Consider the following 23,238-nt stretch of genomic DNA (forward strand, 5'->3'; position numbering starts at 1 on the left):
CCTCTCTATACTGGGAGGAAGAGACATCCTTATCACTATAGATAGGGACTTCAGGGCTGAGAAGGCTGTGTAAACAAACCTTGTTACACTAATAAGACAAGGCAAACCTTGTCTTCACTAATTTACTACCCCAAGCCTAAACTTCTTTACCTTGCCAATTCTTCACAAATTTATTATTTCTTTGTCTAAAAGGTATAAAAGCTGCCTGCTTTGGTCACTTCTTTGAGTTTCATATTTTTTAATGAATTCTCCTATATACCAAGTTAAATTTGGTTTTCTCCTGTTAATCTGTTCTATGTCAATTTAATTATTAGGTCATCCAAAGAGCCTAGAGGGAAGGAGGGAAAAGTTTTCCTGCCCTCCATGGGGTGACTCCACCAGCTCTCAGTCTCCATCTTGGGGTGCCTGTGGTCCAGATCCCACTGGGGTGCAACTACTTTAAGACAAGAGATTTCAAAATGTTCTTTTTTTTTTTAGAGTCCAAGGTGATTGTCCTGGAAACTCCCTGTCCTCCTTTGGTGAAACAAACAAACAAACAAACCATGACAAACAATACCAAAATGAAAAAGTGAAACGTCTCTCTTTTTGTGAGCTGACATACTGCATTTTGGCTTATTTGTGAGTGAGCACATCAACTAGGGGTTGCTGATCTCCATTTTACTCTAGTCTCAGCCTCTCCAGAGGTGGGTACCACACTTTGAGACTCATGGCACATTAGGAAGTTGCATAAGCTCTTTCAGTGTATCACTAGTAGTAAAGGAACCATGATGGTAACTCTGCACTATAGATAACCCCAATGACATCACCCTTGCACAGGGACCCACATGCCAACTTCTGCCCACCTGGATGCTCGGGTCCAGCCTAAGGCAGTGTCAGGGTCTCCAGCTTCACATCTTTCCTGAGCCTAGAGATTTAAAGTTCCCTTTCTTCTTGTTCTTGGCTGAATCAGATTAAACAAAGACAGCATTAGCACTACAAAGAATTTAATGGAGTGGTTAATGGTGTGGGTGATGTCACTAGGAATTTGGCAGCATCTGAGAGAGATAATCATGACTTGACAACCCTTCTTTCAGAGAGCAAAATTGCCTGGTTCTGGTTATACCAGTTGTTACTGGCTTCCCTGCCTGCAAAAATGTCACACTAATTCCAACGGGGTTGTTTACACAAGTGGAAAAAAATCTGACTCTTTGATAACATGTTTCAGTTGCAACCCTTTTAATGACACTCAGAGGCCTTCCAGTAAGAGAGAAATTTCCTCCAAACTAAGGGAGCAGTTATCTGGAAACAGTGCCCTTCCTCGGTAAGGTTATTTATGTTCATTGGGCTAATGGTTTTTGTCCAGTAATACATTTAAATTGCTTTTCATTTTACAGTTATGCTTTGCTATCACATTTCAGAAAGTGGCTTCTCTTCCTCTGTACAGCAGGCTGTTTCCTCAACTACGAGATGACAGCATTGTCCCTTCGAAGTCATTTGAAATAGACTCGGTCTCAGCCATCTCTCAGGAGAATATTCTCTGGCTGATCATCACAGCCAAGTGGAAAGTACAAATGAACTCAGGCTGTCTGGTAGCTCCTTTCGCTCTCTGGTTCCCTGGAGGCCCTGCAGCAGGGCGATGGTGAACCTGTTGATCTGGGACGGAGCCCGACATTCAGAGCTCTGACGTTACCCGAGAAATAGGCCCCCAACTCGGGTATAAGAAGTGCAACGATCAAGAGGAGACACTGTAAATGATTCATAAACTGAGTCACACTTACCTGGTGTGGATGACAAAGAAAAAGAGGGCTCTGTGGAAATGAACATGATTATTAGGTTTATACAACATTGTAGCAGAGGTTGCTCAGTTAAACTGATAGCTCATGGGGCAGTTGGGAAAAAATCATATTCTTTTTTTTAAATCATATTCTTTTAAAGCTAAAAAAAAAGGTGGATTAGGCTGTGGAATGAATTTGAAGCACATATAATTCTATTCAAACATATTGGGTAATAACTGTAATATAAGTGCTATAATACACTAGCTTTATTTTTAAAAACAGAGGTAAAAATGTACGTGAAAATGGATCACGCTTCTGCCTGATTTCCAAACTGAGAACAGTGTGTGTATATGGCAAGTTTTGAAGCTACAGGCATACCTCATTTTATTGCACTTCACAGATTATGCATTTTTAACAAATTGTCAAGTTTGTGGCAACCTTACGTCGAATAAGTCTATTGGCACCGTTTTTTTCCAAGAGTACTTGCTCACTTCGTGACCCTGTGTCACGTTTTGGCAATTCTCAAAATAGTTCAGACTCTTTCATTATTATATTTGCTATGGTGATCTGTGATCAGTGACCTTTGACGTTGCTACAACGACTTGCTAAAGGCTCAGTTGATGATCAGCATTTTTTAGCAATAAAGTATTTTTAAATTAAGGTATATCCTTTTTTTTTTTTTCACATAATGCCTTTGCACATTTAATAGACTACAGTATAGTGTAAACATAACTTGTATAGGCATAGGCACTGAGAAACCAGAAAACTCTTGTGGACTCGCTTTATTGCAGTGGTCTGGAATCGAATCCACAATATCTCTGAGGTATACCTGTAAATGGTTTAAGCTCATATGAGGTTGACATTCAAGTTAAAAAGTTTTAACCTTAATATATAATTGACTAGGAAGCAAAGAAAAGGGACCAAGAAGTGTAAACTGCATTGCTGATCTGTAGCAGTTTAATCTCAGGAACCTTGGCTCTGTTCCAAGACTTGGAGGCTTGCGATGGCAGCCAGCGCTCTTCAGCAGGGAAAGGTGAGCCGCTGGGGAAAATCGGTTCCCTGCTTCGTGACTCGGGCATCTCCCAGGGCCCCGCCCGCTGTGCAATCTTGCCACTTGGTTGGCTCTGCCTTGTCTTTGGCTGCAGGTGAAGGGCTGCTCTTCCCCAGGAAATAATATTCATCAGCTAATTTATGACTCAGTTCATCCCGCCCCACCAATTACCGACGCTGCTCTCCGCGGTAGGCTCAAAAGCTGGGACAGATTCCGTCTAAAATAGATCTTTGGCTGACGAGCAGGTCGTGGGGGAAGCAGGCAAGAATGTCACACAAAGGCGACTCGGAAGAGAAGAGTGCACACCCAAGACCAGACAACCAGTTGTTTTTTCGAAGAAGGCATATGGAATATTGGATGTGTGTGTAGGAGTGAAAGAGGAACGCCAAAATAGTAATCCGCATGGATAAATGCCCACACGCAGAAGAAAAAGATCTTGGTCTGATTCCAGTTTGAATGGTGTCCCTAGGGACGACTGTGGCATGCGTAAGAGAGACAACCGCTCTGCATTCCCCTTCGAATTTCAGGTGTCACACCAGGTGGGCTGGTGCCAGCGTTTGGAGACCCTCGTCTTCGCTGCTGCTTCAGCCACGGTCCTCGGCACACGCTAGCCACTCGGGAAATGTTGTTCCATATGTGACCCACTCATCTGAAGTCAGACCTTTGGGATGTGGGGAGAGGAAGACCAGTGAAGACTTTTGGGCAACACAGATCCCACCGACTTGAGCCTTCGGGGGCCACAGACAGAGGCCTGATGAACTTTGAATTAAACTCTTTAAAGTTCTAGAACTTTTCTGAATTCAGACATAAATTACAAGGCAGTTTCCATACCTAAGAGATAATCTTAATTCCTAAAGCAGATGATTTTGGAGTTAAAGAACTCCTTTAACTATCAATCCCTAAAATGGGGATTTTGATTTGGCCGTACTGAGGTAAATATTGAGCTTAAAAATTAGATTCATGGCCTTCAATACACGGGAGGTAAAGCTGAAGAGTTCTAGGTAAGAATAGGTTCTTCCGGGCTTCCCTGGTGGTGCAGTGGTTGAGAATCTGCCTGCCAATGCAGGGGACACGGGTTCGAGCCCTGGTCTGGGAAGATCCCACGTGCCGCGGAGCAACTAGGCCCCTGAGCCACAGCTACTGAGCCTGCGCGTCTGGAGCGTGTGCTCCGCAACAAGAGAGGCCGCGATAGTGAGAGGCCCCCGCACCGCGGTGAAGAGTGGCCCCCGCTCACCGCAACTAGAGAAAGCCCTCGCACAGAAACGAAGACCCAACACAGCCAAAAAAAAAAAAAAAAAAAGAATAGATTCTTCCTTTCCAAAGGCTGAGGATTAGCAAGACTCACGTGCCGGATTGAGACCCAAATTGAAATGGTGGCAGCACACATCAAAAAACAAGAATCTTCCCCACTAGTTCCTTGGAGCGAAGCATTTCTTGAGTCATTCACCCAGCCATAAAAACCTTACAGATATTCTCAGTGGAGAAGAAAAAAAGAAAGGGAAAACAGAAAACAGTGCATGGAGGGTGTGGAAGTGGGAAGGTGTGCTGTCTCAGCAAGATGCAAGAGCTGGGACTAAGGTAGGGAAAAGATGCATAGCTCACGGAGAAGGAAAAGAAACTCGGGGAGTCATATTATCTGGCTCCAGGATTACCTCTCTAACCCTAAGGCCAAATGCTTAAACTGTGCTGCTTGACCTTGCGATTTCGGATATTCTCCAGACGTCATGGCAAGGTTGTAGCCGATGTGCTATCTAACTGCACATCAGTCCTGGAATTAGCATAGCTGGGAGGTTCCATACCCTGGGACACACATAAAAGAAACATATGCTGCATCATGGATTGTCCCCAAAGGATTTTATCACATTTTTGTCATTCTCAGAGATCTGAGAAATTAAAAGAATTTTAGTCTTTTAAAGTAAAACAGTAACACACCCATTTTTTTTAAAGTCTTCAAAATGCAGATTATCAAGTTTCACATGCACTTATATGTAACTTCTTTCTGACAGTCTTTGATTTCCAAGCCCAGCCTCATCTGTAGTGTATTTCAGTGGACCATTTCTAAACCCCACTAGATTATATATCCTCAGAAGACTGTCTTGTTGGTGATTAGCGGTCCAATAGCAGGCCTCCGCCGCAGATTTGCGGAACGACTGGATTGTTGTAAGAGCATGACAGCAATTTAATGGCCGTGCCATATCGGTAAAGAACTCTTCTGGAGCCAAAGCAAGTGAGGTGAACTAATTTTCATGGGCTCTGAAACAGAGAAGTGGATGAAGAACTGTTTTTAAGGCATTTTATTCTAACAACACAGTTTTGATTTTGACTGATACACAATACAGGTTTAATACAGGTGAGGCTAGGATTGGTGTGTTAAGTACTTCATATTCTATTTACAAGAGGGGTTAAATTTCTGAGGACTTGTCAGAGTATCACTTTTATTTTTAATATATTGTTATAAATACCTAAGCCAAGATACAGTATGGGAGAAGTGAAACTTTAAAGTTATTTTGTAAAACTCCATCTAAACTTCTCCAGTATTTATCTCAAAGATTATATCTTGGAGGAAAAAAAATTTAATTATATCAGTTTTGCTTTTCTATTATATTTCAAATAGATGCTTCATATTAGATGGTAAATTATTACCTATTTTTGTATCTACAGAGTATATTTTAATTGTTTTTAATGTATTTTTTCAGTGCTTTCATATGTTTATTTCTGGAAGATATGAATTGTTATCTGTTTAATGTCTTTCATAAGCACCACAGATATGATGCCCAATAGTAGGAAAAAAATCAAGAAATTATACTCAAGCATATTTCTTGGAAATATTTTCATGCTGGCTTTAAAACCATTTGACTTTGGCTTCAAAACCATTTTGACTTTTAGACACTGAACTCTAAAGACCTGTTTGTATGAAATTTCCCTTTCCCCCTTTCATCCTCCATCATTCTCAAGAAACTTTCAATCACCCACATTTTCTCTTCTGACTTTGCAATACATGATCCTGAGACAAAATGACCTTTTGTGAAATTCTCTAGGGTAAGGGATCGCCGAATAGATGAGCCTTAAAGTAGGAATTATCATTTTATCTCTTCCAGCAAGGGATTTCACTTTATGCTTTAATTTCTGGCCTGTTGACCCAGGACTGCAGATTTTTAAAGTCTTTGGCAACCTGCCTTCCAGAGTTCATCTAATATTTTGTCTCTACCTCTCCCCTACAAGAACAGATTTCACTCTTAAAAGTCTGAGACAGAAAATGCAGCAGGGACAGGGTTGGAGGGAAAAGTATAAAGGACACAGTAAGTTTATAAAAGTTTTATATAGTTATAAGTTTTAGTCCTTGGGCCTTTTTAGACATTAACTACAACAAAATCATAGAAAGCAAGACCTAAATAAATTAAATAAATAAATAGCATGCTAAGGCCATTTTTCTTAAAATCTGTTTAGAAACTGTAAATTAAAAATGTCAAATACAGAGATACCCAATTTGAACAGCGTTTTCTAATTCCAAATTATCTTCACTCCAGCATTGCTGTGGCTCATGAATTCCTTTTGCTTTGGACAAGAAACATACTTTTGGAATCGTGAGGTGATACTTAAAATGAATATCTGTGCATATCGAAATATTTGTTTTTAAAGACTATCTGAAGTATTTATACATGAAATCACACTTCTGGGATATGCGTATCTGGGGTTGGGGGATGAAATGGAGGAAAACGGGTGAAATACAGATGAAGGAATCAAGGAAATGCAGGTGCTTGAGGTTGGGTGATGGGTACGTGGAGTTCAGTATACTAGCCGCTCTATCTTTGCATATATTTGAAAATTTCCATATTTCAAAAAGGTGACAAGGTTTCCAATACATTATGATCAGCAACTTTACCTTTGTTCAATATGCATGGAAGAGAGTCAGTAGTATTAGTTTTAGCTCACTTATTGATAAGAACCATTTTATTGTTCCTTGCAAGAGATTTCATGTTCTACCCAGAAGGACAGATGTGATTGTATATGCAGGATCATAAAACCACACACATATGCATATTATCACCCTTTTCCCTAACAGAATTTATATTCCCCCAATACATTTTATTCTCAATAATTCAAAGGAAGTGTGCCGGAGTATTAGAAAATGTAATTCATTAGGCAGACAGATTTTACAGAAAAATCTTATAGTGCTACATATACAAGTATGAGTTAGCTATGTGAACTTAACCTACCGTGAGTTTTCCACAACATCAAATCCAAACAGCTTATCCCTAAGGCATCAGGACCCTAGTTCATTCTGAAGACGAAGTTATACTTAGCATCTCTTTTGAATACACTAACATATCAACCTTCTAGTCTGAATAAATATAATACAGTCAACAATTACCACTTAATGGGCATTTCCGTTACAGGCCCCATGCGAACATTTTCATATATATTTCCTTTTCATCCCAGTAGTGGTGTTAAGAAGTTATTATTAACCACCATCATTTAGGTAAGTGAAGTGTGATTCAGGGAGGTTAAGAAACCCAGCGGTAAATGGGTGGAGCCATACTTCGGAGCCAAGTCTGTCTGAATGCAACGGCTGTGACATAATTATACTATATATGTATTTATACGCTGTGTGTGCATGCGCACAATTGTGTGCCAATCCAAAGGATTTAAAAAAAAAAAAAAGCATATCCAAGGTTCTAAGGTTCAGGAACATCATATTCACCAAACTAGAGGCCTGAGTTTATACTACAGTCTTAACGATACTACTTCCATCCTTTTATTACAGTTCGGGGAAAGATGGTATGCTCAGGCAGGTCACACTTTCCCAAGGAGCCTCTCCTCCTGTGCAGCAGACTGAAGCATGTTTTCCTTCTTCTGTAGGGCTGATTTCTGCTCCACACGTTAGGCAAAAGCAACCAGCGCTGCTCATACAATGGTGAATCTCAGGTAAAGTTTAGGGGAGACCATCATTTGGTATTCTACAATAGTTGAAAGGTCTTATTTGTATTAAAGTATTTTCCCTACTGTTTTTAGTAAATATGGTATATTGAAGGCACATACACTATGGCCAGTAGTGTGAACCAAAAAAAAAAAAAAAATTGAATAATATCTTTAAAATATTTCAAATTTTTATTAAATATTTTTTATTCAGTTTTAAGATCACAGTTAAAGTACTTTAGCATGTTATACACATGACTTACATGTGCAATTTTTAGAAATATCAAATTAAGTATAAGATTTTGAAGAAAGAAATTATATAAATGTGTATATTGACTTTTACTACACATACATCTAAGAAAGCAATAATTCTGTTGTACCATTAAGTGGAAATCATTTATTACATGGCATGTTTACACCAACTCTAAAGAGAACCAAGCCAATTTCTGAAAGCAAAAAAAAATGAGCGATTCGGTCATGCTGAAAACTGTCAACAGACTTAAGACCTGGTGGTCAAATGAAGCTGTGGTTAATTTATGACAGGTAAGTAAGCAATTCAAACCTATGGGAAAAGTTCATAATCTGGTATGTGGACTCTCAGGTGATTTTTATTCCTTTTTGACAGATTCCTGAGAGCAAGACATTAGTGCTAAGGAAATGAGAAACATGTTGCCGAGCATGTGCTGAGCTCCAGATCACAATCCCCCACCCCAGTTCTGCCGCTGCGAGCTGAGGCACTAAAGTGAGGTGTCAGGGGACGTGAGCACTCCCCTGGGGCCGCAAGGGGAGGCCATGGTTAGTCCACGAAGCGCGTGCCTCTGTGATTTAGGTTAGAGCTTGTGAGGTAAGATGTGTGGTGCGGTGCAATGGGGGCGTGTGGAGGCATGGAATTAGGTCCTTGCTCCTCGGTAACCAGTTCTGGCCCAAGTTATTAGAAAATCTTTGGAAAGAGTAGTAATGTTCACAATAACTAATTCTGTGCATAAAGATCAATTTAAGGGCAGGATCAATTTTGACCACTGACTGCAACAAGAAAGCAGTGGCCACCGAACTTCTAAGTACGAGGTTTCCTCTTTTCAATTATTAGTATAAATCATACCACCAGAAATAAAATTTGGCCAGGGGAGGAAACTTTTTTGTATGTGTGAAGAAAATGTATATTTATATTTTTAAGGAAAGCGTAGCACAAACAGATGGAGGCGTATGAGGGGAATCAAATGTACTTGTCTTGTTGTTCACTCTTTTGCTGCTTCTTTTTCTAAAATGTAAGATAACGTCCCCAGTGAAAAGGACAAGGTCATTTAATACGGGGCATAATAAACTTCGCTATCACTTCCAAACTATATAAAAGCTAAGCAGTCCATCAAACCCTGAATACTTCACCAGACATATCTGGTAAGATGAACTGAACAACTGTTTCTTTTTTTATTATAAGTATGATGTTAGTCAATCTAAATAAGATAACTGTAAAAAAAAAAAAAAATCCCCAAACTCAAATAAACACAAAATCCAAATCTAATTCTTTGGGAATGCTTGTATAAATAAAAGCAACACCTAATTAACAATTAGTACACTCTTTATAAGGTGCAAAACAAGATCCTATGTGGGGAAAGCTAAATTTTAATTCCCACCTAGCAGTCACTCTGAATACTTTATAGGTCAAATGTAATAAGAGCATTTGCTTTTTCTACTGCCCATTTTCAGCAATACATTGTTCTCTCTGGAGAAGGTGGTTTGGGAAGTCAAAACACTGCAGCGGAAAATAGTGGCACTGAAGGTAGAAGCAAAAACAGACAAACCTTTGAAACGGGACTTACTGAAATTAACCGTTAAAGCCGAGGTAGCCCATTAGGATTGGCCTCATCTGAGGGCTCGGTGGAGCAGTGCAATCAAAGGTGAGCCTCCTCACAGCGTCACGTACACCCCGACTTCCCCTTCACGAGTGATGACTCCAGGCCTTGCACGACTTCCTTCCTCTTCCCCCACGAAGCGGCGACGCTTCCCCTTGGTTGTACGGATGCTGGCCTCCAGCCTCCAGCCGCTGGTCTCCAGAACACTTAGGATTCATACAGTAGTTTAGCAGGCAGCATGGTCCCACTGCTTCACATTAATGCCAAATGCCAAACTTGGAACAGAGTTACTTGATATTCCCCATCCCTCCCCCGGAACTGTATAAACAAAACATGTCATTCAGTTTTCAGCTTACTCCTAGTGCTGTATCGATTTATAATTTGCTTGAGATTTTACATAGGTGCAAACATTTCCAGAGGATAAGCCAAGGACTACAGAGCGCAAACAAAATTTTCTATGACTCAGGCAGAGTGACATCTGACTTGATAAGAGAGTGACGGGGATTACACAAGTTGGATTCTAAATAACCGGACCAGTTCAGATGCTCCTTTTTGTTCATAGTGTTCCATCACTTTTTTTCTCTGCAGCAGTTTTAATGGCAGGAACTATAATAACAGTGATAACGTGGGAATGAGTTCAGCATGGCTTTGAGGGGGCACTGGTAGAAAGCTCATCTGACGGAATTAAATAAATATATTTTCGAGGGGGGGAAAGACTGTCAGAATTACAACGGTAATGATATATCCTTTAAAAAAGAGGGCTTTAAAGAATTCACCATTTTGATCTAAAATCTGGGAACTAACCTAGTTTGGGGATAAGAACCTGTGTCTTCAAAGTGGCTGTGGGACCTTTTTCCTTTTCCTGGCCTCATTACAGTTATCCAAACAAATAAACACTTAAGAAGGGTGTCTTACAGTATTTTCTCTCTTTCACTCAGCTTCTTAGAGCTGCAGCTTCAGTAACTATAATATACTCTACACACTTCAAAATTACATAGGAAAATACCCAGAATAACTAAATAAATAAAAGGCTAAAGAAAACTGGAACAGTACTGTGTCTCCATCTGAGACTAAATCATACACTTCCAGCAACACAGAGAAGGGCTAGGACAATTTTTTTCAAAAGATTTATATACAGGTTTGAATCCAGAAATTAAGGTTAAAAGCATAAATATTGATAATTTCAACTAGATTCAGAATGGTTTCAGAAAGATATGATACAACAATTTAGAATAAAACAAAAGCAGAAGAGCATCATATTTTGGTTTGCTTGAGATATACATAAGGTGCAACAACTTTTTCTCTTGAGGATGCTTGTGGGACAAATGTTAGTGTAGATGGTGTTTGCTGGCAGATTAAGGTACACACCATAGCAATATGATTTTCCAAAATAAAAAAGAATGAGAGGAGTGAAATGAAAATGATAAATGGGGGAGGGTACTACATGTTGGTCTGCAATATTTGTGCTAACAAATGTTGTTACCTGAAAATACCAACACCCCTCTCCAGCGGATTCAGGGCATAAGAAAAGCACTATTTTTGAAATCAAGACTTTACTCAGAGAAATGACAAGGCGAGTGTCTAAAAGACTATAAAGCTTTGCAGGATTTCTGCTACTCTCAGTGCCTAACCGCTTAAAAATTAAGCATTTCTACAAAAAGGTGTTTTTTTTTGTTTTTGTTTTTTTTCTAAAGTATCTGAAAACAGTCATATCCAGTAGGTTGCCCTCCACCCCGACCCCTGCCTAAGGGAAAAGCCACTGAGGTTTAGGAAAAGCAGATCAAGTAAGATATATTAATCACATAGAAAAAAGTAATCTTCTGTTTTGCTTCTTTTTAAAAAAGGTCCCATGAATATACAGCACTCTCTTAAGGAACTCTAGTGAAATGTAATCAGAGGACTGGAGGAGAGGGCTCTGGCAAAAATAGATCTATTCTAACATGTTCTAGAGAATAACAAGTTAGTACCATTGTCAAGGTGCATGTTCTGCACCAAACAATTTTTGTTGTTGATTTTTTTTTTTTTTTGGGATTTCAGCTAATTATAATTTTTAAATCACTGCTAGCAAGTGGTCCAGAAACTCCAACAGCCACCAACACTGGGACCCAGCAATTTTCAAACATTAACTTTGTGTTTCGAAATTTAGAAAATATTAATACAACGGCATCATAGTAAAAATCTCATGCTAAAATCTGGGGTTGCTCACCTGATTTATTTCTATGTGAATGGGGCTAAGCTTCTGCCTCTGATTAACCTTGCTTACTAATTCCTTCTTCCTCCATGCCCAAAAGGAATATGCATTTTTGAGGACACCATTCCAATGCCCTGATGCCCTCTCTACCTGCTTTGAAAAAAAGGCCCAAATCTCTCTATTCTTTTTCAATTCTGTTAGTATGTTGTACATATTTTCCAGCACCGAAACTGAAGTAATATCTACAACCGTGAAAAGCTAAACCTAGTCAGTACTAATAGAGTCATTTTTTTGTATGGCTATTAGGTCAAATTACGATTAGAAAAAAAATCATCATTACAATTCAGTCAAGTATAAATAAGAAAGCTAGATAAAACCTTGTAAACTGTCACCATTTAGAGATCTAATTCAAAAGCTTCAAACTTGAACTAACACTATCAAAATTCCGCCAGTTTGAAAACCAGTAAAAATTATTGCTGGAATCCAATAATTAAAATTTGGTAGTTTGTGCTGTGATGCAAGAGTGGGGAAATACTTTGTGCTATGGAACAAATACCCTGTAAAATCTGTAGCCGCCGACTAATTTTGATTTATCACTTTGCATCTGTTGCTAAGAAACAAGATACTGTGAACATCAGGTGGTGGAGTCAATATGTTGAATGTTCTAAGCCAGTTTATCCACTTGCACTGGCATATGTATGGTTGGTTTTATGTTCAAAAGCAACAAAACATGAAAAGGAAACAGGAAACTTGCAGGTGGATCTATAACTGCAAGTCCCACTCTGGTCAGGCACACCTCCCTCATCATTTACTCAATACCTCCGTAACCACAAAAACTCAAAATGGCTCTAAAAACCTGCAGTGCCAATTAGGCTGTGCATAGCAATTGCTACCCGTCCAGTCTGTCTGGGATGGATGTAAAAAGGTCTGTAGCTCAAAGTCCACACGAAGTGAGTGTGTCTTCAATGTGTTCTGAATAGTGAAGTAATACTAAGGTCACTTCTGAATAATATTTTTCTTTTTTTGTCTGTACGAACGATCCATTGGTCACTCAGACCCCTGTGTAAAAATAAAAGAATCCTCAAGGCATGAAAAACATCAGTAATCTGTAATCTGCTGGACTCTTCCCCTGTCTGGGAAAATATTCGCCACAATTTGCCCCAAGCAAATTCTTCTTGGTCACTCAAGGCTAAGAAAAAAATTCTGCTTGTAAGAACTGTAATGTTTCTTCTTCTCTTTCTCTTTTTGCCAGCAAACTACCACTCTGGTGGCAAATATAAAAGTGCAGAATATATGGACCACGAGGCCGAGCATACACCGCTAACAATGGTACATCCGCCTGCCCGTGCTGCTTGGGAGTCTCTGGAACAGGCTTTTTAATATTATTCTACAATATAAATGTAGGTATAACCTATTATATAAACCATCTTAGAACATAAATCTCCATGTACAAAAAAGACTAAGAATATCTAATAATAACTAGTGCAGTGTGTCAGTTTTTGTTTTTTTGTTTTTTCTTTTTGTTTTGAAAGAATAACTAGGTAATATACGAAACTAGTTTCACACTCTCTGGTTGGTAAAAGAGATGCTGGATGAGCTACAGTCAAGGCAGCCTTTTACCAAGTTACCACCTGTTACCATCAAAAGCCTTCAATAGAAAGCAAAGCTCTAGGATCATCCCGTTCCTGCTCATTATCAGACAGATAACATCACCCTCAAAGACTCTGGGTGCTGAAAGAACAAACTGGCCCAGGGTGCCAACTTCTGCTTCAAGTGAATCTGGGCCGTGTAGGGCAACAAGCACTTGTTTGCAGTCTATATTTTCCACCACATGGACTCACTAGCATCTCTCAGTAAAGACAAGGCTAGGGTAGTAGGTAAAGCACAATGTTTTACAATTAAAGGGCGCTTCACTGGTCAGCGCAAGAAATAAGTACAGGAGCCTGTGGCATTTCTTTTGGCTGTCCATCATGGGTGAGCGGAGTTGATCTCTGACCTCTGTAAAATAAGAGGAAGAAAAAGAGAGAAATCACTTATTGAGAGTACATTATCAGAAATAGGAGAGGATGATGAAATGACGAAGAAAAGCTTTCCAATATATCTTGTTTAATAGCTACTGACTTACTACTTACACCGTTTAACTAAAACTGTTTTTATTCTTAAAGCTTCTCTATTTTTCTTTTTTAAGGATTTCTTATCTCAGTTCCTCTCCTACAACTCAACAACATACTCTGCCCCCAAACAACCACCTCCATTATGCAGAGACAAAACCTGAAGCACCAACAGATTTGGGGAAATTCCCAGGAAGTGGAAAACTTTCAGTCAAGGGCTATGGTTCTAGGATGACAATTTTCCTCTGGATCTACTTATATTAAAAAATGACACATTCCTTTCCTTGACTTGTCCAAGGGGAAGAAGACTCTCCTATACTAACCGATAACCTTCAGGCTCATTTCTTGAGATATATAATAATAAGCCCGATTTCAAAACTTAAGGCCAGTAAAAGGGATGGCCTCTGCAGACAGAGGTAAACTGTGACTTAAAAAAATGAATGAAAAGAAAACACTGAAACCCCCCTAACGAAAGAGAAGTCTCAAAGGCATATGGAGGGAGAATGCATAGGGAAGAAGGCAAGTATCGACTCTGAATTTTAGTGTGTGAGAAAATCTAATCAACTTGGGCCAAAATCAACACATATGGAGAGAGAACTCTAGACAAGACTTAAAAAAATTCACGGAAATTCTTATCATTTGGATTGGATCTACATCAAACAGATGTAGATCAAACAGTTATTTCTCATTCAGCTTGTTGTTTAATGAGTAGGAAGAAAAATACGATTTACTTCATGGTTATAAGAAAATTTCTTGGTACTTTCTATAGAGCTTCTCGTTCTAAAAAGATAGGATTGGGCACCTCCTTGACATTTCCTAATAGGTTTCCCAAGCCTCAACAATGCATACTCACTGCTCTGGCCTACGATGGTCTGCAGTGCACAGCACTGTGCTGAAAATATGGGATAGAGCAGCAGTGTTTGCACTGGTTTGACCGTTTCAATACAGTACCTTCTTCAGATTACGTGAAATAAAAGGAGCTATTTTAAAATTCAAATTGTATCTCTCCATAACTATATCCCATTTTCTTTTTCTTGATGAACAGAAAAGAAAATTAATACAGATAGATTACATTTGGGGATTTCAGAATCCCAATGATCACTTAGCTTAAGATATTAGGAATTTAGAAAAACAAAACGTGTTATAATCAAGCCTCTGGATTAATGTGTTTATTTATGTGGGGATGCTGTAAGAACCAACTCTTCAATATGTTCAACTCTTTGTTCAAGAAAGATGAAATTAAAATGCTGTTTTTTACTTTTAAGATTGAATATGTAACAATATTACAAAAGCGAAAAAAAAATTAACAAGTATTGGAAAAGGAAACATACAAAGAAAAAAAAGTGAAAGATGAAAAGTACAATGCAAAAAAAAAAAAAAAAGAGCAAGCAAGAGGGAGAGAGAGAAATTGGGGTGAAAGCCCAGCTTACTCAGTGGAAAAAGAAAAGGAGGTAGGAGCATGACGGGGCTGCCACGAAGTGATGGTTCCAGCTCCCAGGGGAAGGTCAGGTGAGATTCCCCAAGAGTCTCTATGACATGACAGATGCCTGCTTAAGTGGCACGCTACAGCGAAGGCAAAGACAATGAAGTTCAAAGACTTGGATTCAGATCTTGACTCAAGTTTAGCTGTGTGCGCTTAGCAAGTTAATTAACCGCCTGTACCATCATTAAAATGGAACTAAAAAGACGCACCTGGCAGAGCTGATTTTAAGAATAAATGTAATGAGCTTCCACCCTTATAAAACTCCTAGTAAATAAACAGGCTCTCAACAAACGTGAATTCCACTTTCCTACTTCCTGCATTCTGTAAAACTGCTTTTCTATGTTGGGTTTCTGAACCCAATATTAAGATTTCTTGTGGCAAGAATGCAGGTAATATATGTTTACCCCTAACTCTGTCGACCACCCTCTAAATTATGAACTAGGTGATGCCTAAGCAATAATTAATTGATGTGCAACCCAGGTACAATTACATTAAGTCTGCAGGTGGAGGGACGGCTGGGAGCTCTGCTTTAACAGGTTAACCGCTGAAGTTACAACTAAGATTCTCCAAGGCTGTCTGTCTAGATAGTAAGAACACTAACCATTTGTTAGGTTGATAGTAAAATTCTAATAGGCAATATTTTTTCTTGCTAATGGGAGGTGTAAAAAAAAAAGAACCTTTACTCACACCATTTTTTCTATGCCTGCTAGCTAACTTAGGCAGTCATTCTCAAGAACACCTCATTTATTCATTCACCCATTCATTTGTTCATTCATCCATTGTGTAACAGGACCTAAGGAAGCTGTGTACATGAAGAATAAAACCAGTGCTTTGCTTTCAAAGCGTACTGGAAGGAGACAGATGCATCAACAAATAACGACAACCCAGTGTGGCAGCTGGTCTAAGAGAGGTGTGCACAGAGAGCGTGCAGGACTTCAGGAGGAAGACTGAGAGAAGAGGACAAAAGATAGACAGGCTGTTCACCCGAGAGGAGGACGCACAAAGGCAAGAAGCGGGCTTATCTGGACGGGAGTAAGCGATTCCACGTGACCGCAGGACAGAGAGGAAGGTGGTGGTGACATTGGAAAGGCTTGCTGCCGCTTTCTGCTGCTGCAGCTGGAAGTCACTGGGGCGGGGGCGGCTGGTTAACAGAGCAGAGGTGTCACCAGTCGTGCTCAGAAGGGGACGCTGGCAGCAGCAAAGGTGACTGTGTGGTAGCCCTTCCTGAGCCCTGGATTATGACCCCCCTCTGAATTCTTACATAACCTCTTATTCCCACAATTTATGGGGGCACTTAATAACACTCAGGCATATTTTTAATTCTTTTTGCATGCGTTATGAGTTTGTCCTCTGTGCTCGACTGTAAAACTCCATGAGTGGAGAAGTGTCTGTGCATTATCTCCCTCAGAGACCTGAACAGATTTTAACAATGTCTGTCATCGTTCACTTGCTATTAGGCACTTGCAGTGTACACATGAAAAGGAATTTGACTTCTTGGAAACATCTAGAGGCTATTTGTGAGGAAGCACTAGAACTGTAATATGATAGGTAAACAGCAAGAGGCAAACAAAGCTTCCACTGGGGTCTCCTAAACCTGGATGTGAAGGAGAATGGAGCCTGACAGATGGGTAGACACGTTGGGGTAGATTTCAAGCTCTGTTGGACTGAAGACCGAAAACCTAAGAAAGAACTCATCTGTGGGTAATCCACTTTGAATAAAAACAAGAAATACCTGAATTTACAAAAGGCTTTTTTATCTTCCCAAAGGATCCATTAAGTAGCAGAACACCCAATTATATACTTAGAACTTAATATACTTTCTGTGGGGCTTCACTGAGTTCAAAAGGCTTTCATATCTGGTCTCATCTGATCCTTACAACTTTGTGATTCTTTGGGGATATCGTTATGCTAAACAGAAGATGAGAAAACTGAGGCCCAGAGAAATAAATGACTTTTTAACAAACACAGAGAGCTGAAGAAAAATCCAGGCCTTCTGCCTTCCATGAGTCAGATGCTGAGATGCTCTTTTTCCTGAACCACACTGTTTTCTTCCGCTAGTACCACCAACGCCATCCTCAATGGGGCTGTTACCATGTGCCAGTACTGGGACACTAGATTTATTCTATATAACATCTCTAAGAAATGAGAACCACTTACAGCCATAGTATAAAAGAAGAAACAGAGGATAGAGAAGTGAATGATTTGCTCAAGGCCTTACAGTTTTCAGGTGACAGAGGTAGGACTCAAACTCAGGTCTGAGACCTGACTCTAAAGCTTTAATGATTAGGTAATATTGCTTCTCTGCTCTCTCAGGCTTTTTCAGAAATGAAGCTTAATCACAGAATAATACTATGTTCAAAGTAAAATACTTGGTGGGCAACACTCCCTTATATTTTCGCACACTGCTAAATAGTATATATACTTTTGTTAACACCTCGTAAACAAAAGTCTCCCGAACCCCAGTCATTGTGAAAAATATCACAAATCACATCAGAAAGGATGATTTGGGCTTCCATATCACTGTCTCCACCCATGTTCCGTGAAAGGGGGTGAAGTTGAACAGGATCCCCAGAACCCAGGGCAGCGAGGTTTCCCACTGCTAACCTATGCACATTTTCCATGGCGGCCACTTCGGCCAGTGCAGCGAGGCTGAAGAACGCAGACACGGCTGGCATCTCCGGGGTGCTGCTCCGCGTCTCCGTGGCCTCCCGGTTGTGTGAGCATTCGTCATTGCAGCCTGTCTCGGTCACCTTAGCAAGACTCCTCTGCAGTTGTTCCTTTGGTTTGTCATCTGTAACGAAAGGGAAATTCATCACGAGGGGATCGCTCTGTCCTCTGCAGAGAAGGGACACAGAGAAAACTCAGTGTCAGACAATGTGAAATGGGCTAATATGCTTTACTGTTCACTTCTATCATCCACCGAATATTAAGGCTTTTACAGAATCTCTTCTTCCACGGGAATAAAACCCTTTTATTAAGCTCAACTGCAACCATGGGCAGCACCATGCCCTGAAGTTGAGTGGAGGCACTGTGTTTTATCCAAGAACAAAGAATAGGTCAGTCTTAGAGAAAGAGGGAAAAATGGACCATGGCCAAAATAAAACCCAAGGGACTTCTGCAGAGGGGCCAGTGGATGTTGTAAAATGGCCCTTAAAAACTCAACTGACCAAACATTCCTGATGAAGCCACAGCATGCCCTCCTATGTACCTTGGGCATTCAGTATGCTGTGTTACCAACATTTAGGATGGCCTAAACTAATCCCAATGAGATTAATCAGTTCCAATGAGATCCTAAACTGTTATTTTTGTTCTGAAGGCCTAGTGAAAGGAAGCAAAGGGCCCTCTGGTATTTATGAAGAGGTGGCTGAAATGCTATGCCAATACATTTGTTGGAAATAAGTACACTTTATACAGCCATTAGAGAGGAAGAGGAGTAATCTTTACCATGGTTTTTATAATAAAACATTTTAACTACAGAAAGTAATTGATAAAGGCTGTAAATGTCATATATTAGAACATGAAGTGCTATATGCTTTTCTACATAAAAGGGAATATTTTCTAAAATCTTTCACTCTTCCTACAAGCAAAAATGAGGCTATAACAATTTATACAACGTGAAAATCACAGAGCAGAATCCAGAGTGGAAAGGGAAGGAGAGAGGAGCCCTCTGGACTAAATATCATGAAAACTACATTCTAGTCCTCATCCTACTTAGTGGTTCGATGTGTTATGAAACAAAATTCCACCTCTTTGAGTTTCACTTCGTATATGACAGCAAAATTGGGGGTCTTTAATATACTTTAAGGTTTAACAATCTACATATGCATATGCAAAACACAAGTGCACAAAATTCACTAAATGACTTCTATCTCAGCATACAATAAGTCTACCAACTAGATTAACCTAAATCAGTTATTTATAAATATTCCCAAAAAGCATTCATTCAAACATTTTTTTTTTGCTATTTATAGAAGTCATTATGGACCTTTGACCTTTTTGTGGAAACTGGGTTAGGGTAAGGGGGGGGAACACCTCCTTCAGGGCTGATAGAATGAGGTGCTAGAGGCACTGAAAGGCAGAAAGGCAGCAGCTAAGCCCACTAACGCTTAGTTGGTGTACCACCCCCTAGATATGAGGGGGGGAAGCTCAGTGCCACTCGCTTAAGCCGGGCCCCTCAGGCAATTCCACAGAGGCCACCAGGAACAGTAAACAGACCACAGGCCAAGACTGAAATGGAGAAATTCACTGTAAGTTAATATTTGGTTAAGGATTAGCCCAGAGAATCAAGAAATCCAGAAGCATTCTCAGGCTCCCTTAGTGGTCTGAATCAGTGGTATAGGAAATGCTGGATGCTTTCTTTCTCAGCTTTCTTAATTCATTGGTTTAAACACCTGATGATCTGGCTTGTAATGACTTAAAAAGTGAGCCAGGGACAAAGACTCATCCAGTATTTTTAAAAGTCTCGGATCTTTGGGAATTTACTTAAGACTGTTTTTGTGCATGCTGAGAAAGAGAAGGTAGCTGACAGTCCTAAAAGCTACCTTTCCTTCCTAGGAATTCCGGATATGCTCTTGGGAAAAGAGCTATGATTTTAAAACGTGGACTAAAACATGTATGTTTAGAACGCTGTAGGAAACCAGTTCTCAAGGAGATCCAGAGAGAGAAAATGTTACTGTGACAGACTGACAGAACAGACCCGTTTTTCAGTGAGGACCCACAGTTGGATTATAGTCATTTTCTGGCCACTGTGGCCCTGATGGCCACCTGCTTGCTCTGGTCATCTCTGTCTAAAGCTTCCTTGTCTTACCCAAAGTACCTCCTGCTGGTGATACCCGGCCATCTGCTGTCCTGACAAGGTGTGTGATCTTGGTTTTCCTTGCTTTTCTCTTTTGACTGCCCACCAAGGGTTCTTGCGTTGTTGTTGGCTCTGGAGTGTTGGGAATGGATGGGGCATTTTTAACCTTATAAGCAGGCTCTGTGGTGTTTTTGTCTTCTGAAAATATGGCTGAAATAGGACAAACCATATATCGTTACACACAAAAACACAAGGCACCAACGTTGCTCTGGGAAGGAAACATTTCTAAATGTCTGACCTATCTGAACAAGAACTTACATTTAGAGTTTTCAGAGTATTGATGGAAAAGAGAAATACTGACTATAATTTTAAACAAATAATTCTTTAAATATGTGCTTTGATAAATTAAGTACAGAGGGATAGGATGCCCTCTTTATCTTTTAATAGAATACTTAACTAAGAGGCCATTGGAGTAACATTTTCTAAGTGTCTGGATCTTGCAGGTTGGTGGGGAGGACAGTGTATGCAAATCTGAATAAACTGTGTCCCAATAGACCACAATTTCTACATGTGGTCAGGGTCCCTATCTGAGATCCTTTTGACCAGCTAGTCTGGAAAGGATGATAAAAGAAGTTTCTCTTCTTCTGAGGATACTGAGATTAAGTATGTGCTTCTTAAATTTACAGTTGTCATTGGGACACTTGCTTTCAACCTCCAGGTTGGACTGATGAGAAAAGAAACTTTCTTTTATGCACACTGAGTACTCAGTAAGGACCTGGCAAACACTGATGAAGCCAGCACCTACGGACACTCTCTCCCATCGGCTGAATTCTAGGACCAGGTGAATGTGCTTTAGGGAAATAATTTAATAAAGTACCACATGTCAGCAGGACACCCCGAAAGGTTAGTTTTAGGTACTCTAATTTTAACTGTAACACCAGCAAATCATTTAGTAGCACACACTTGTACCCTATTAGTCACTGTGTCAAGAGTAAGGAACACACTTGCCACCAAAGACTTTGCTCCCAGTTCAAATGGGTTGGGAATGCTGTGTGTCTCTTCTTACTCATTTCCTTAGGAGTTCATCTCTCCCCCTCCCCCCTTAATTTAAATTAAGACAAGAATATGCAGATGTGAGTACAACAAGCATTTAGGAGTATATATTTGCAGTCGTCTCCTCATTGGGACTGTTTTTATTCCAGTGACCTAAGGGCTTTGGGGCAGGAGAAAGAGGCATCTTTCCATTTTTTAACTATCCAATCTCTTAAGACAAGCATAGAAATTGCTTTTGACAAAGAAAAGGGGGAATGTGGTTCAGGAAATCACACTGTCATGTTTGTTTGACATGACAAACTCTGTGCGAACTTAACCTGGAGGATATCTGGTGGTGCTCATAAGAAGGTGGATATGAAGGTAGACATTGGAAATAAGACAATATATGTAACGTAGGAAGACAAAAAAAGCTAAAATAAAAGGAACAGAGCAAGAACAATTCAGGGTGTGAAAACATGCACTTATTGGTATAAACACTTACATAGGTTTCATTTAAAAATTTTAATATAGCTCCCTAATGGGTTTAGGTACATCCTTGAGAAAGGAGGCTATAAATTAGTAACATCTTTGCCCTCAAGCATTTGATTCCAGGCTTCCTATTCCAAAACAAGTGGGAAATAATTTCAATTACATCAAGAGAAAGGATGTAAAGCAGAAATCATACCATGATTTGTGGCTTGGCCTTACCATATTATTCCGTAATAGATGGCTGTGTGTGGACAGGCTTAAGATAATAGTTACTTTAAAAAAACCCAAAAACTATTTGGCAATGCTCCCAAACACCTTTTTTCAAGCAAGTAATCAAAAATTAGGAAAAAGGCTCCTTTCAAGTTGTAGGTCTATATCCAGGTCAAACAGTCTTAGTTATTTATACTTTGATAGTTAACATAGGCCAGTGGTAGTACATATGCATTAAAAAAAATTTTTTTTTACACTTAAACTTCAATAAAAGCTACCAGCAAAATGAAAAGATAATTTGGTTAGAAACACTCCAGAGGAGTTTCATGACTCTGCATTAGCCCTGAAGTTCAAAGCCTCCTATACAAAGAGGCCAAAGTCTGAGTTTACAGCAACCTCTACTGGATATTCACAAGTTTCAAAATTCTAGTTTCTTATCCAGGCCTATCAGTTATCCCTTCTGAATACAGGGGGAAACTTGTGATCTCTCCAGTATGATCACTGAATCATAGATGAATCTTCCAGAAAAAGCATGAACCTCTTCCCAGAAAAATCCAGAACTTGTGCAGATCAGGGTACAGCAGGATTCCAAAGCTGAAGGGTATATTACATTCAAATTACTGCTTATGGAAAGAAAAACCAAGGAGGTCAAAGAAAAGGCATGGACACCAGAAAAGGGCTAAGAGGGCTGGGAAAGATGACCTGGTTTCTACAAGACCAGGGATAATGGAAATAACATAGTCAGAGAGAGACCTAGGTTCTACTCTTGACTTTTTAATTTACTAAACTGTGGGACCAGGGGTCTCGGTTTCTTCATGTAAAGATGGAAGCTGGACTAGATCAGCTCTAAAGGAGCCATCCAGCCCTAAAATTCTTTCTATTTTGCCACACAGCCTAGAATCAGTGTCCTGGCCAGTGTTTTCTATAGCCAGCTTCAGAGTCTCAAGGCTGTGGAAGAGTACTCCCTTCACTAGGACTGTTAGGTTTTTGTTTTTGGTGAGCTGTCAGATGTTTTAATTTCTTTTCAGGGGTTACTCATTTTCCTATGTGTTCCAGATGAATTGGTAAAAACACAATAAGAAGCCAAGGGGATGGATGCAAAGGGACTGTAAATGGAAGGTGAATCAGGCCTAAAGGCAGACTGAGACTAGGGGAAGCTCAGAAACCAGCAGACAAGGAGCCAGGGGGTCAAAGGCAGGGCGGCCGATAGATAGAAGTGATCATCGAGTCCCAGAGGTCTGCAGGCTGGGAGATACTGAGTGAATCAGGCTGCAGACCAAGTGAAAGAGGCAAAAAAGGAGAATGCATTGGAAGTTCTCATAAATCACTGGAAAGGAGGCAATGCCACCCCTCTA

At 39.9% G+C, this 23,238-nt stretch overlaps 1 protein-coding gene across 12 annotated transcripts in view; it reads right to left on the reverse strand.

The window, feature by feature from the left end:
* Positions 1–4,692: 4,692 nt before the first annotated feature.
* Positions 4,693–23,238, reverse strand: part of BBX (BBX high mobility group box domain containing) — a 282,163-nt gene continuing 263,617 nt past the window's right edge. For 9 of the 12 annotated variants that reach the window (XM_082460373.1, XM_082460370.1, XM_082460372.1 and 6 more), the window contains 3 exons: positions 20,165–20,362; positions 17,962–18,148; positions 4,693–13,761 (listed from right to left, as the gene is read on the reverse strand). In XM_082460373.1, the coding sequence (XP_082316499.1) occupies positions 13,674–13,761; positions 17,962–18,148; positions 20,165–20,362 (473 nt within the window). In that variant the 3' untranslated portion in view covers positions 4,693–13,673. The remainder of the gene's footprint in view (positions 13,762–17,961; positions 18,149–20,164; positions 20,363–23,238) is intronic. The other 3 variants (XM_082460367.1, XM_082460366.1, XM_082460364.1) reach the window with 2 other exon arrangements.

Source organism: Balaenoptera physalus (genome assembly GCF_965194825.1).
Source record: "Balaenoptera physalus genome assembly, chromosome: 4".
In the NCBI taxonomy this organism is placed as follows: Eukaryota; Metazoa; Chordata; class Mammalia; order Artiodactyla; family Balaenopteridae; genus Balaenoptera; species Balaenoptera physalus.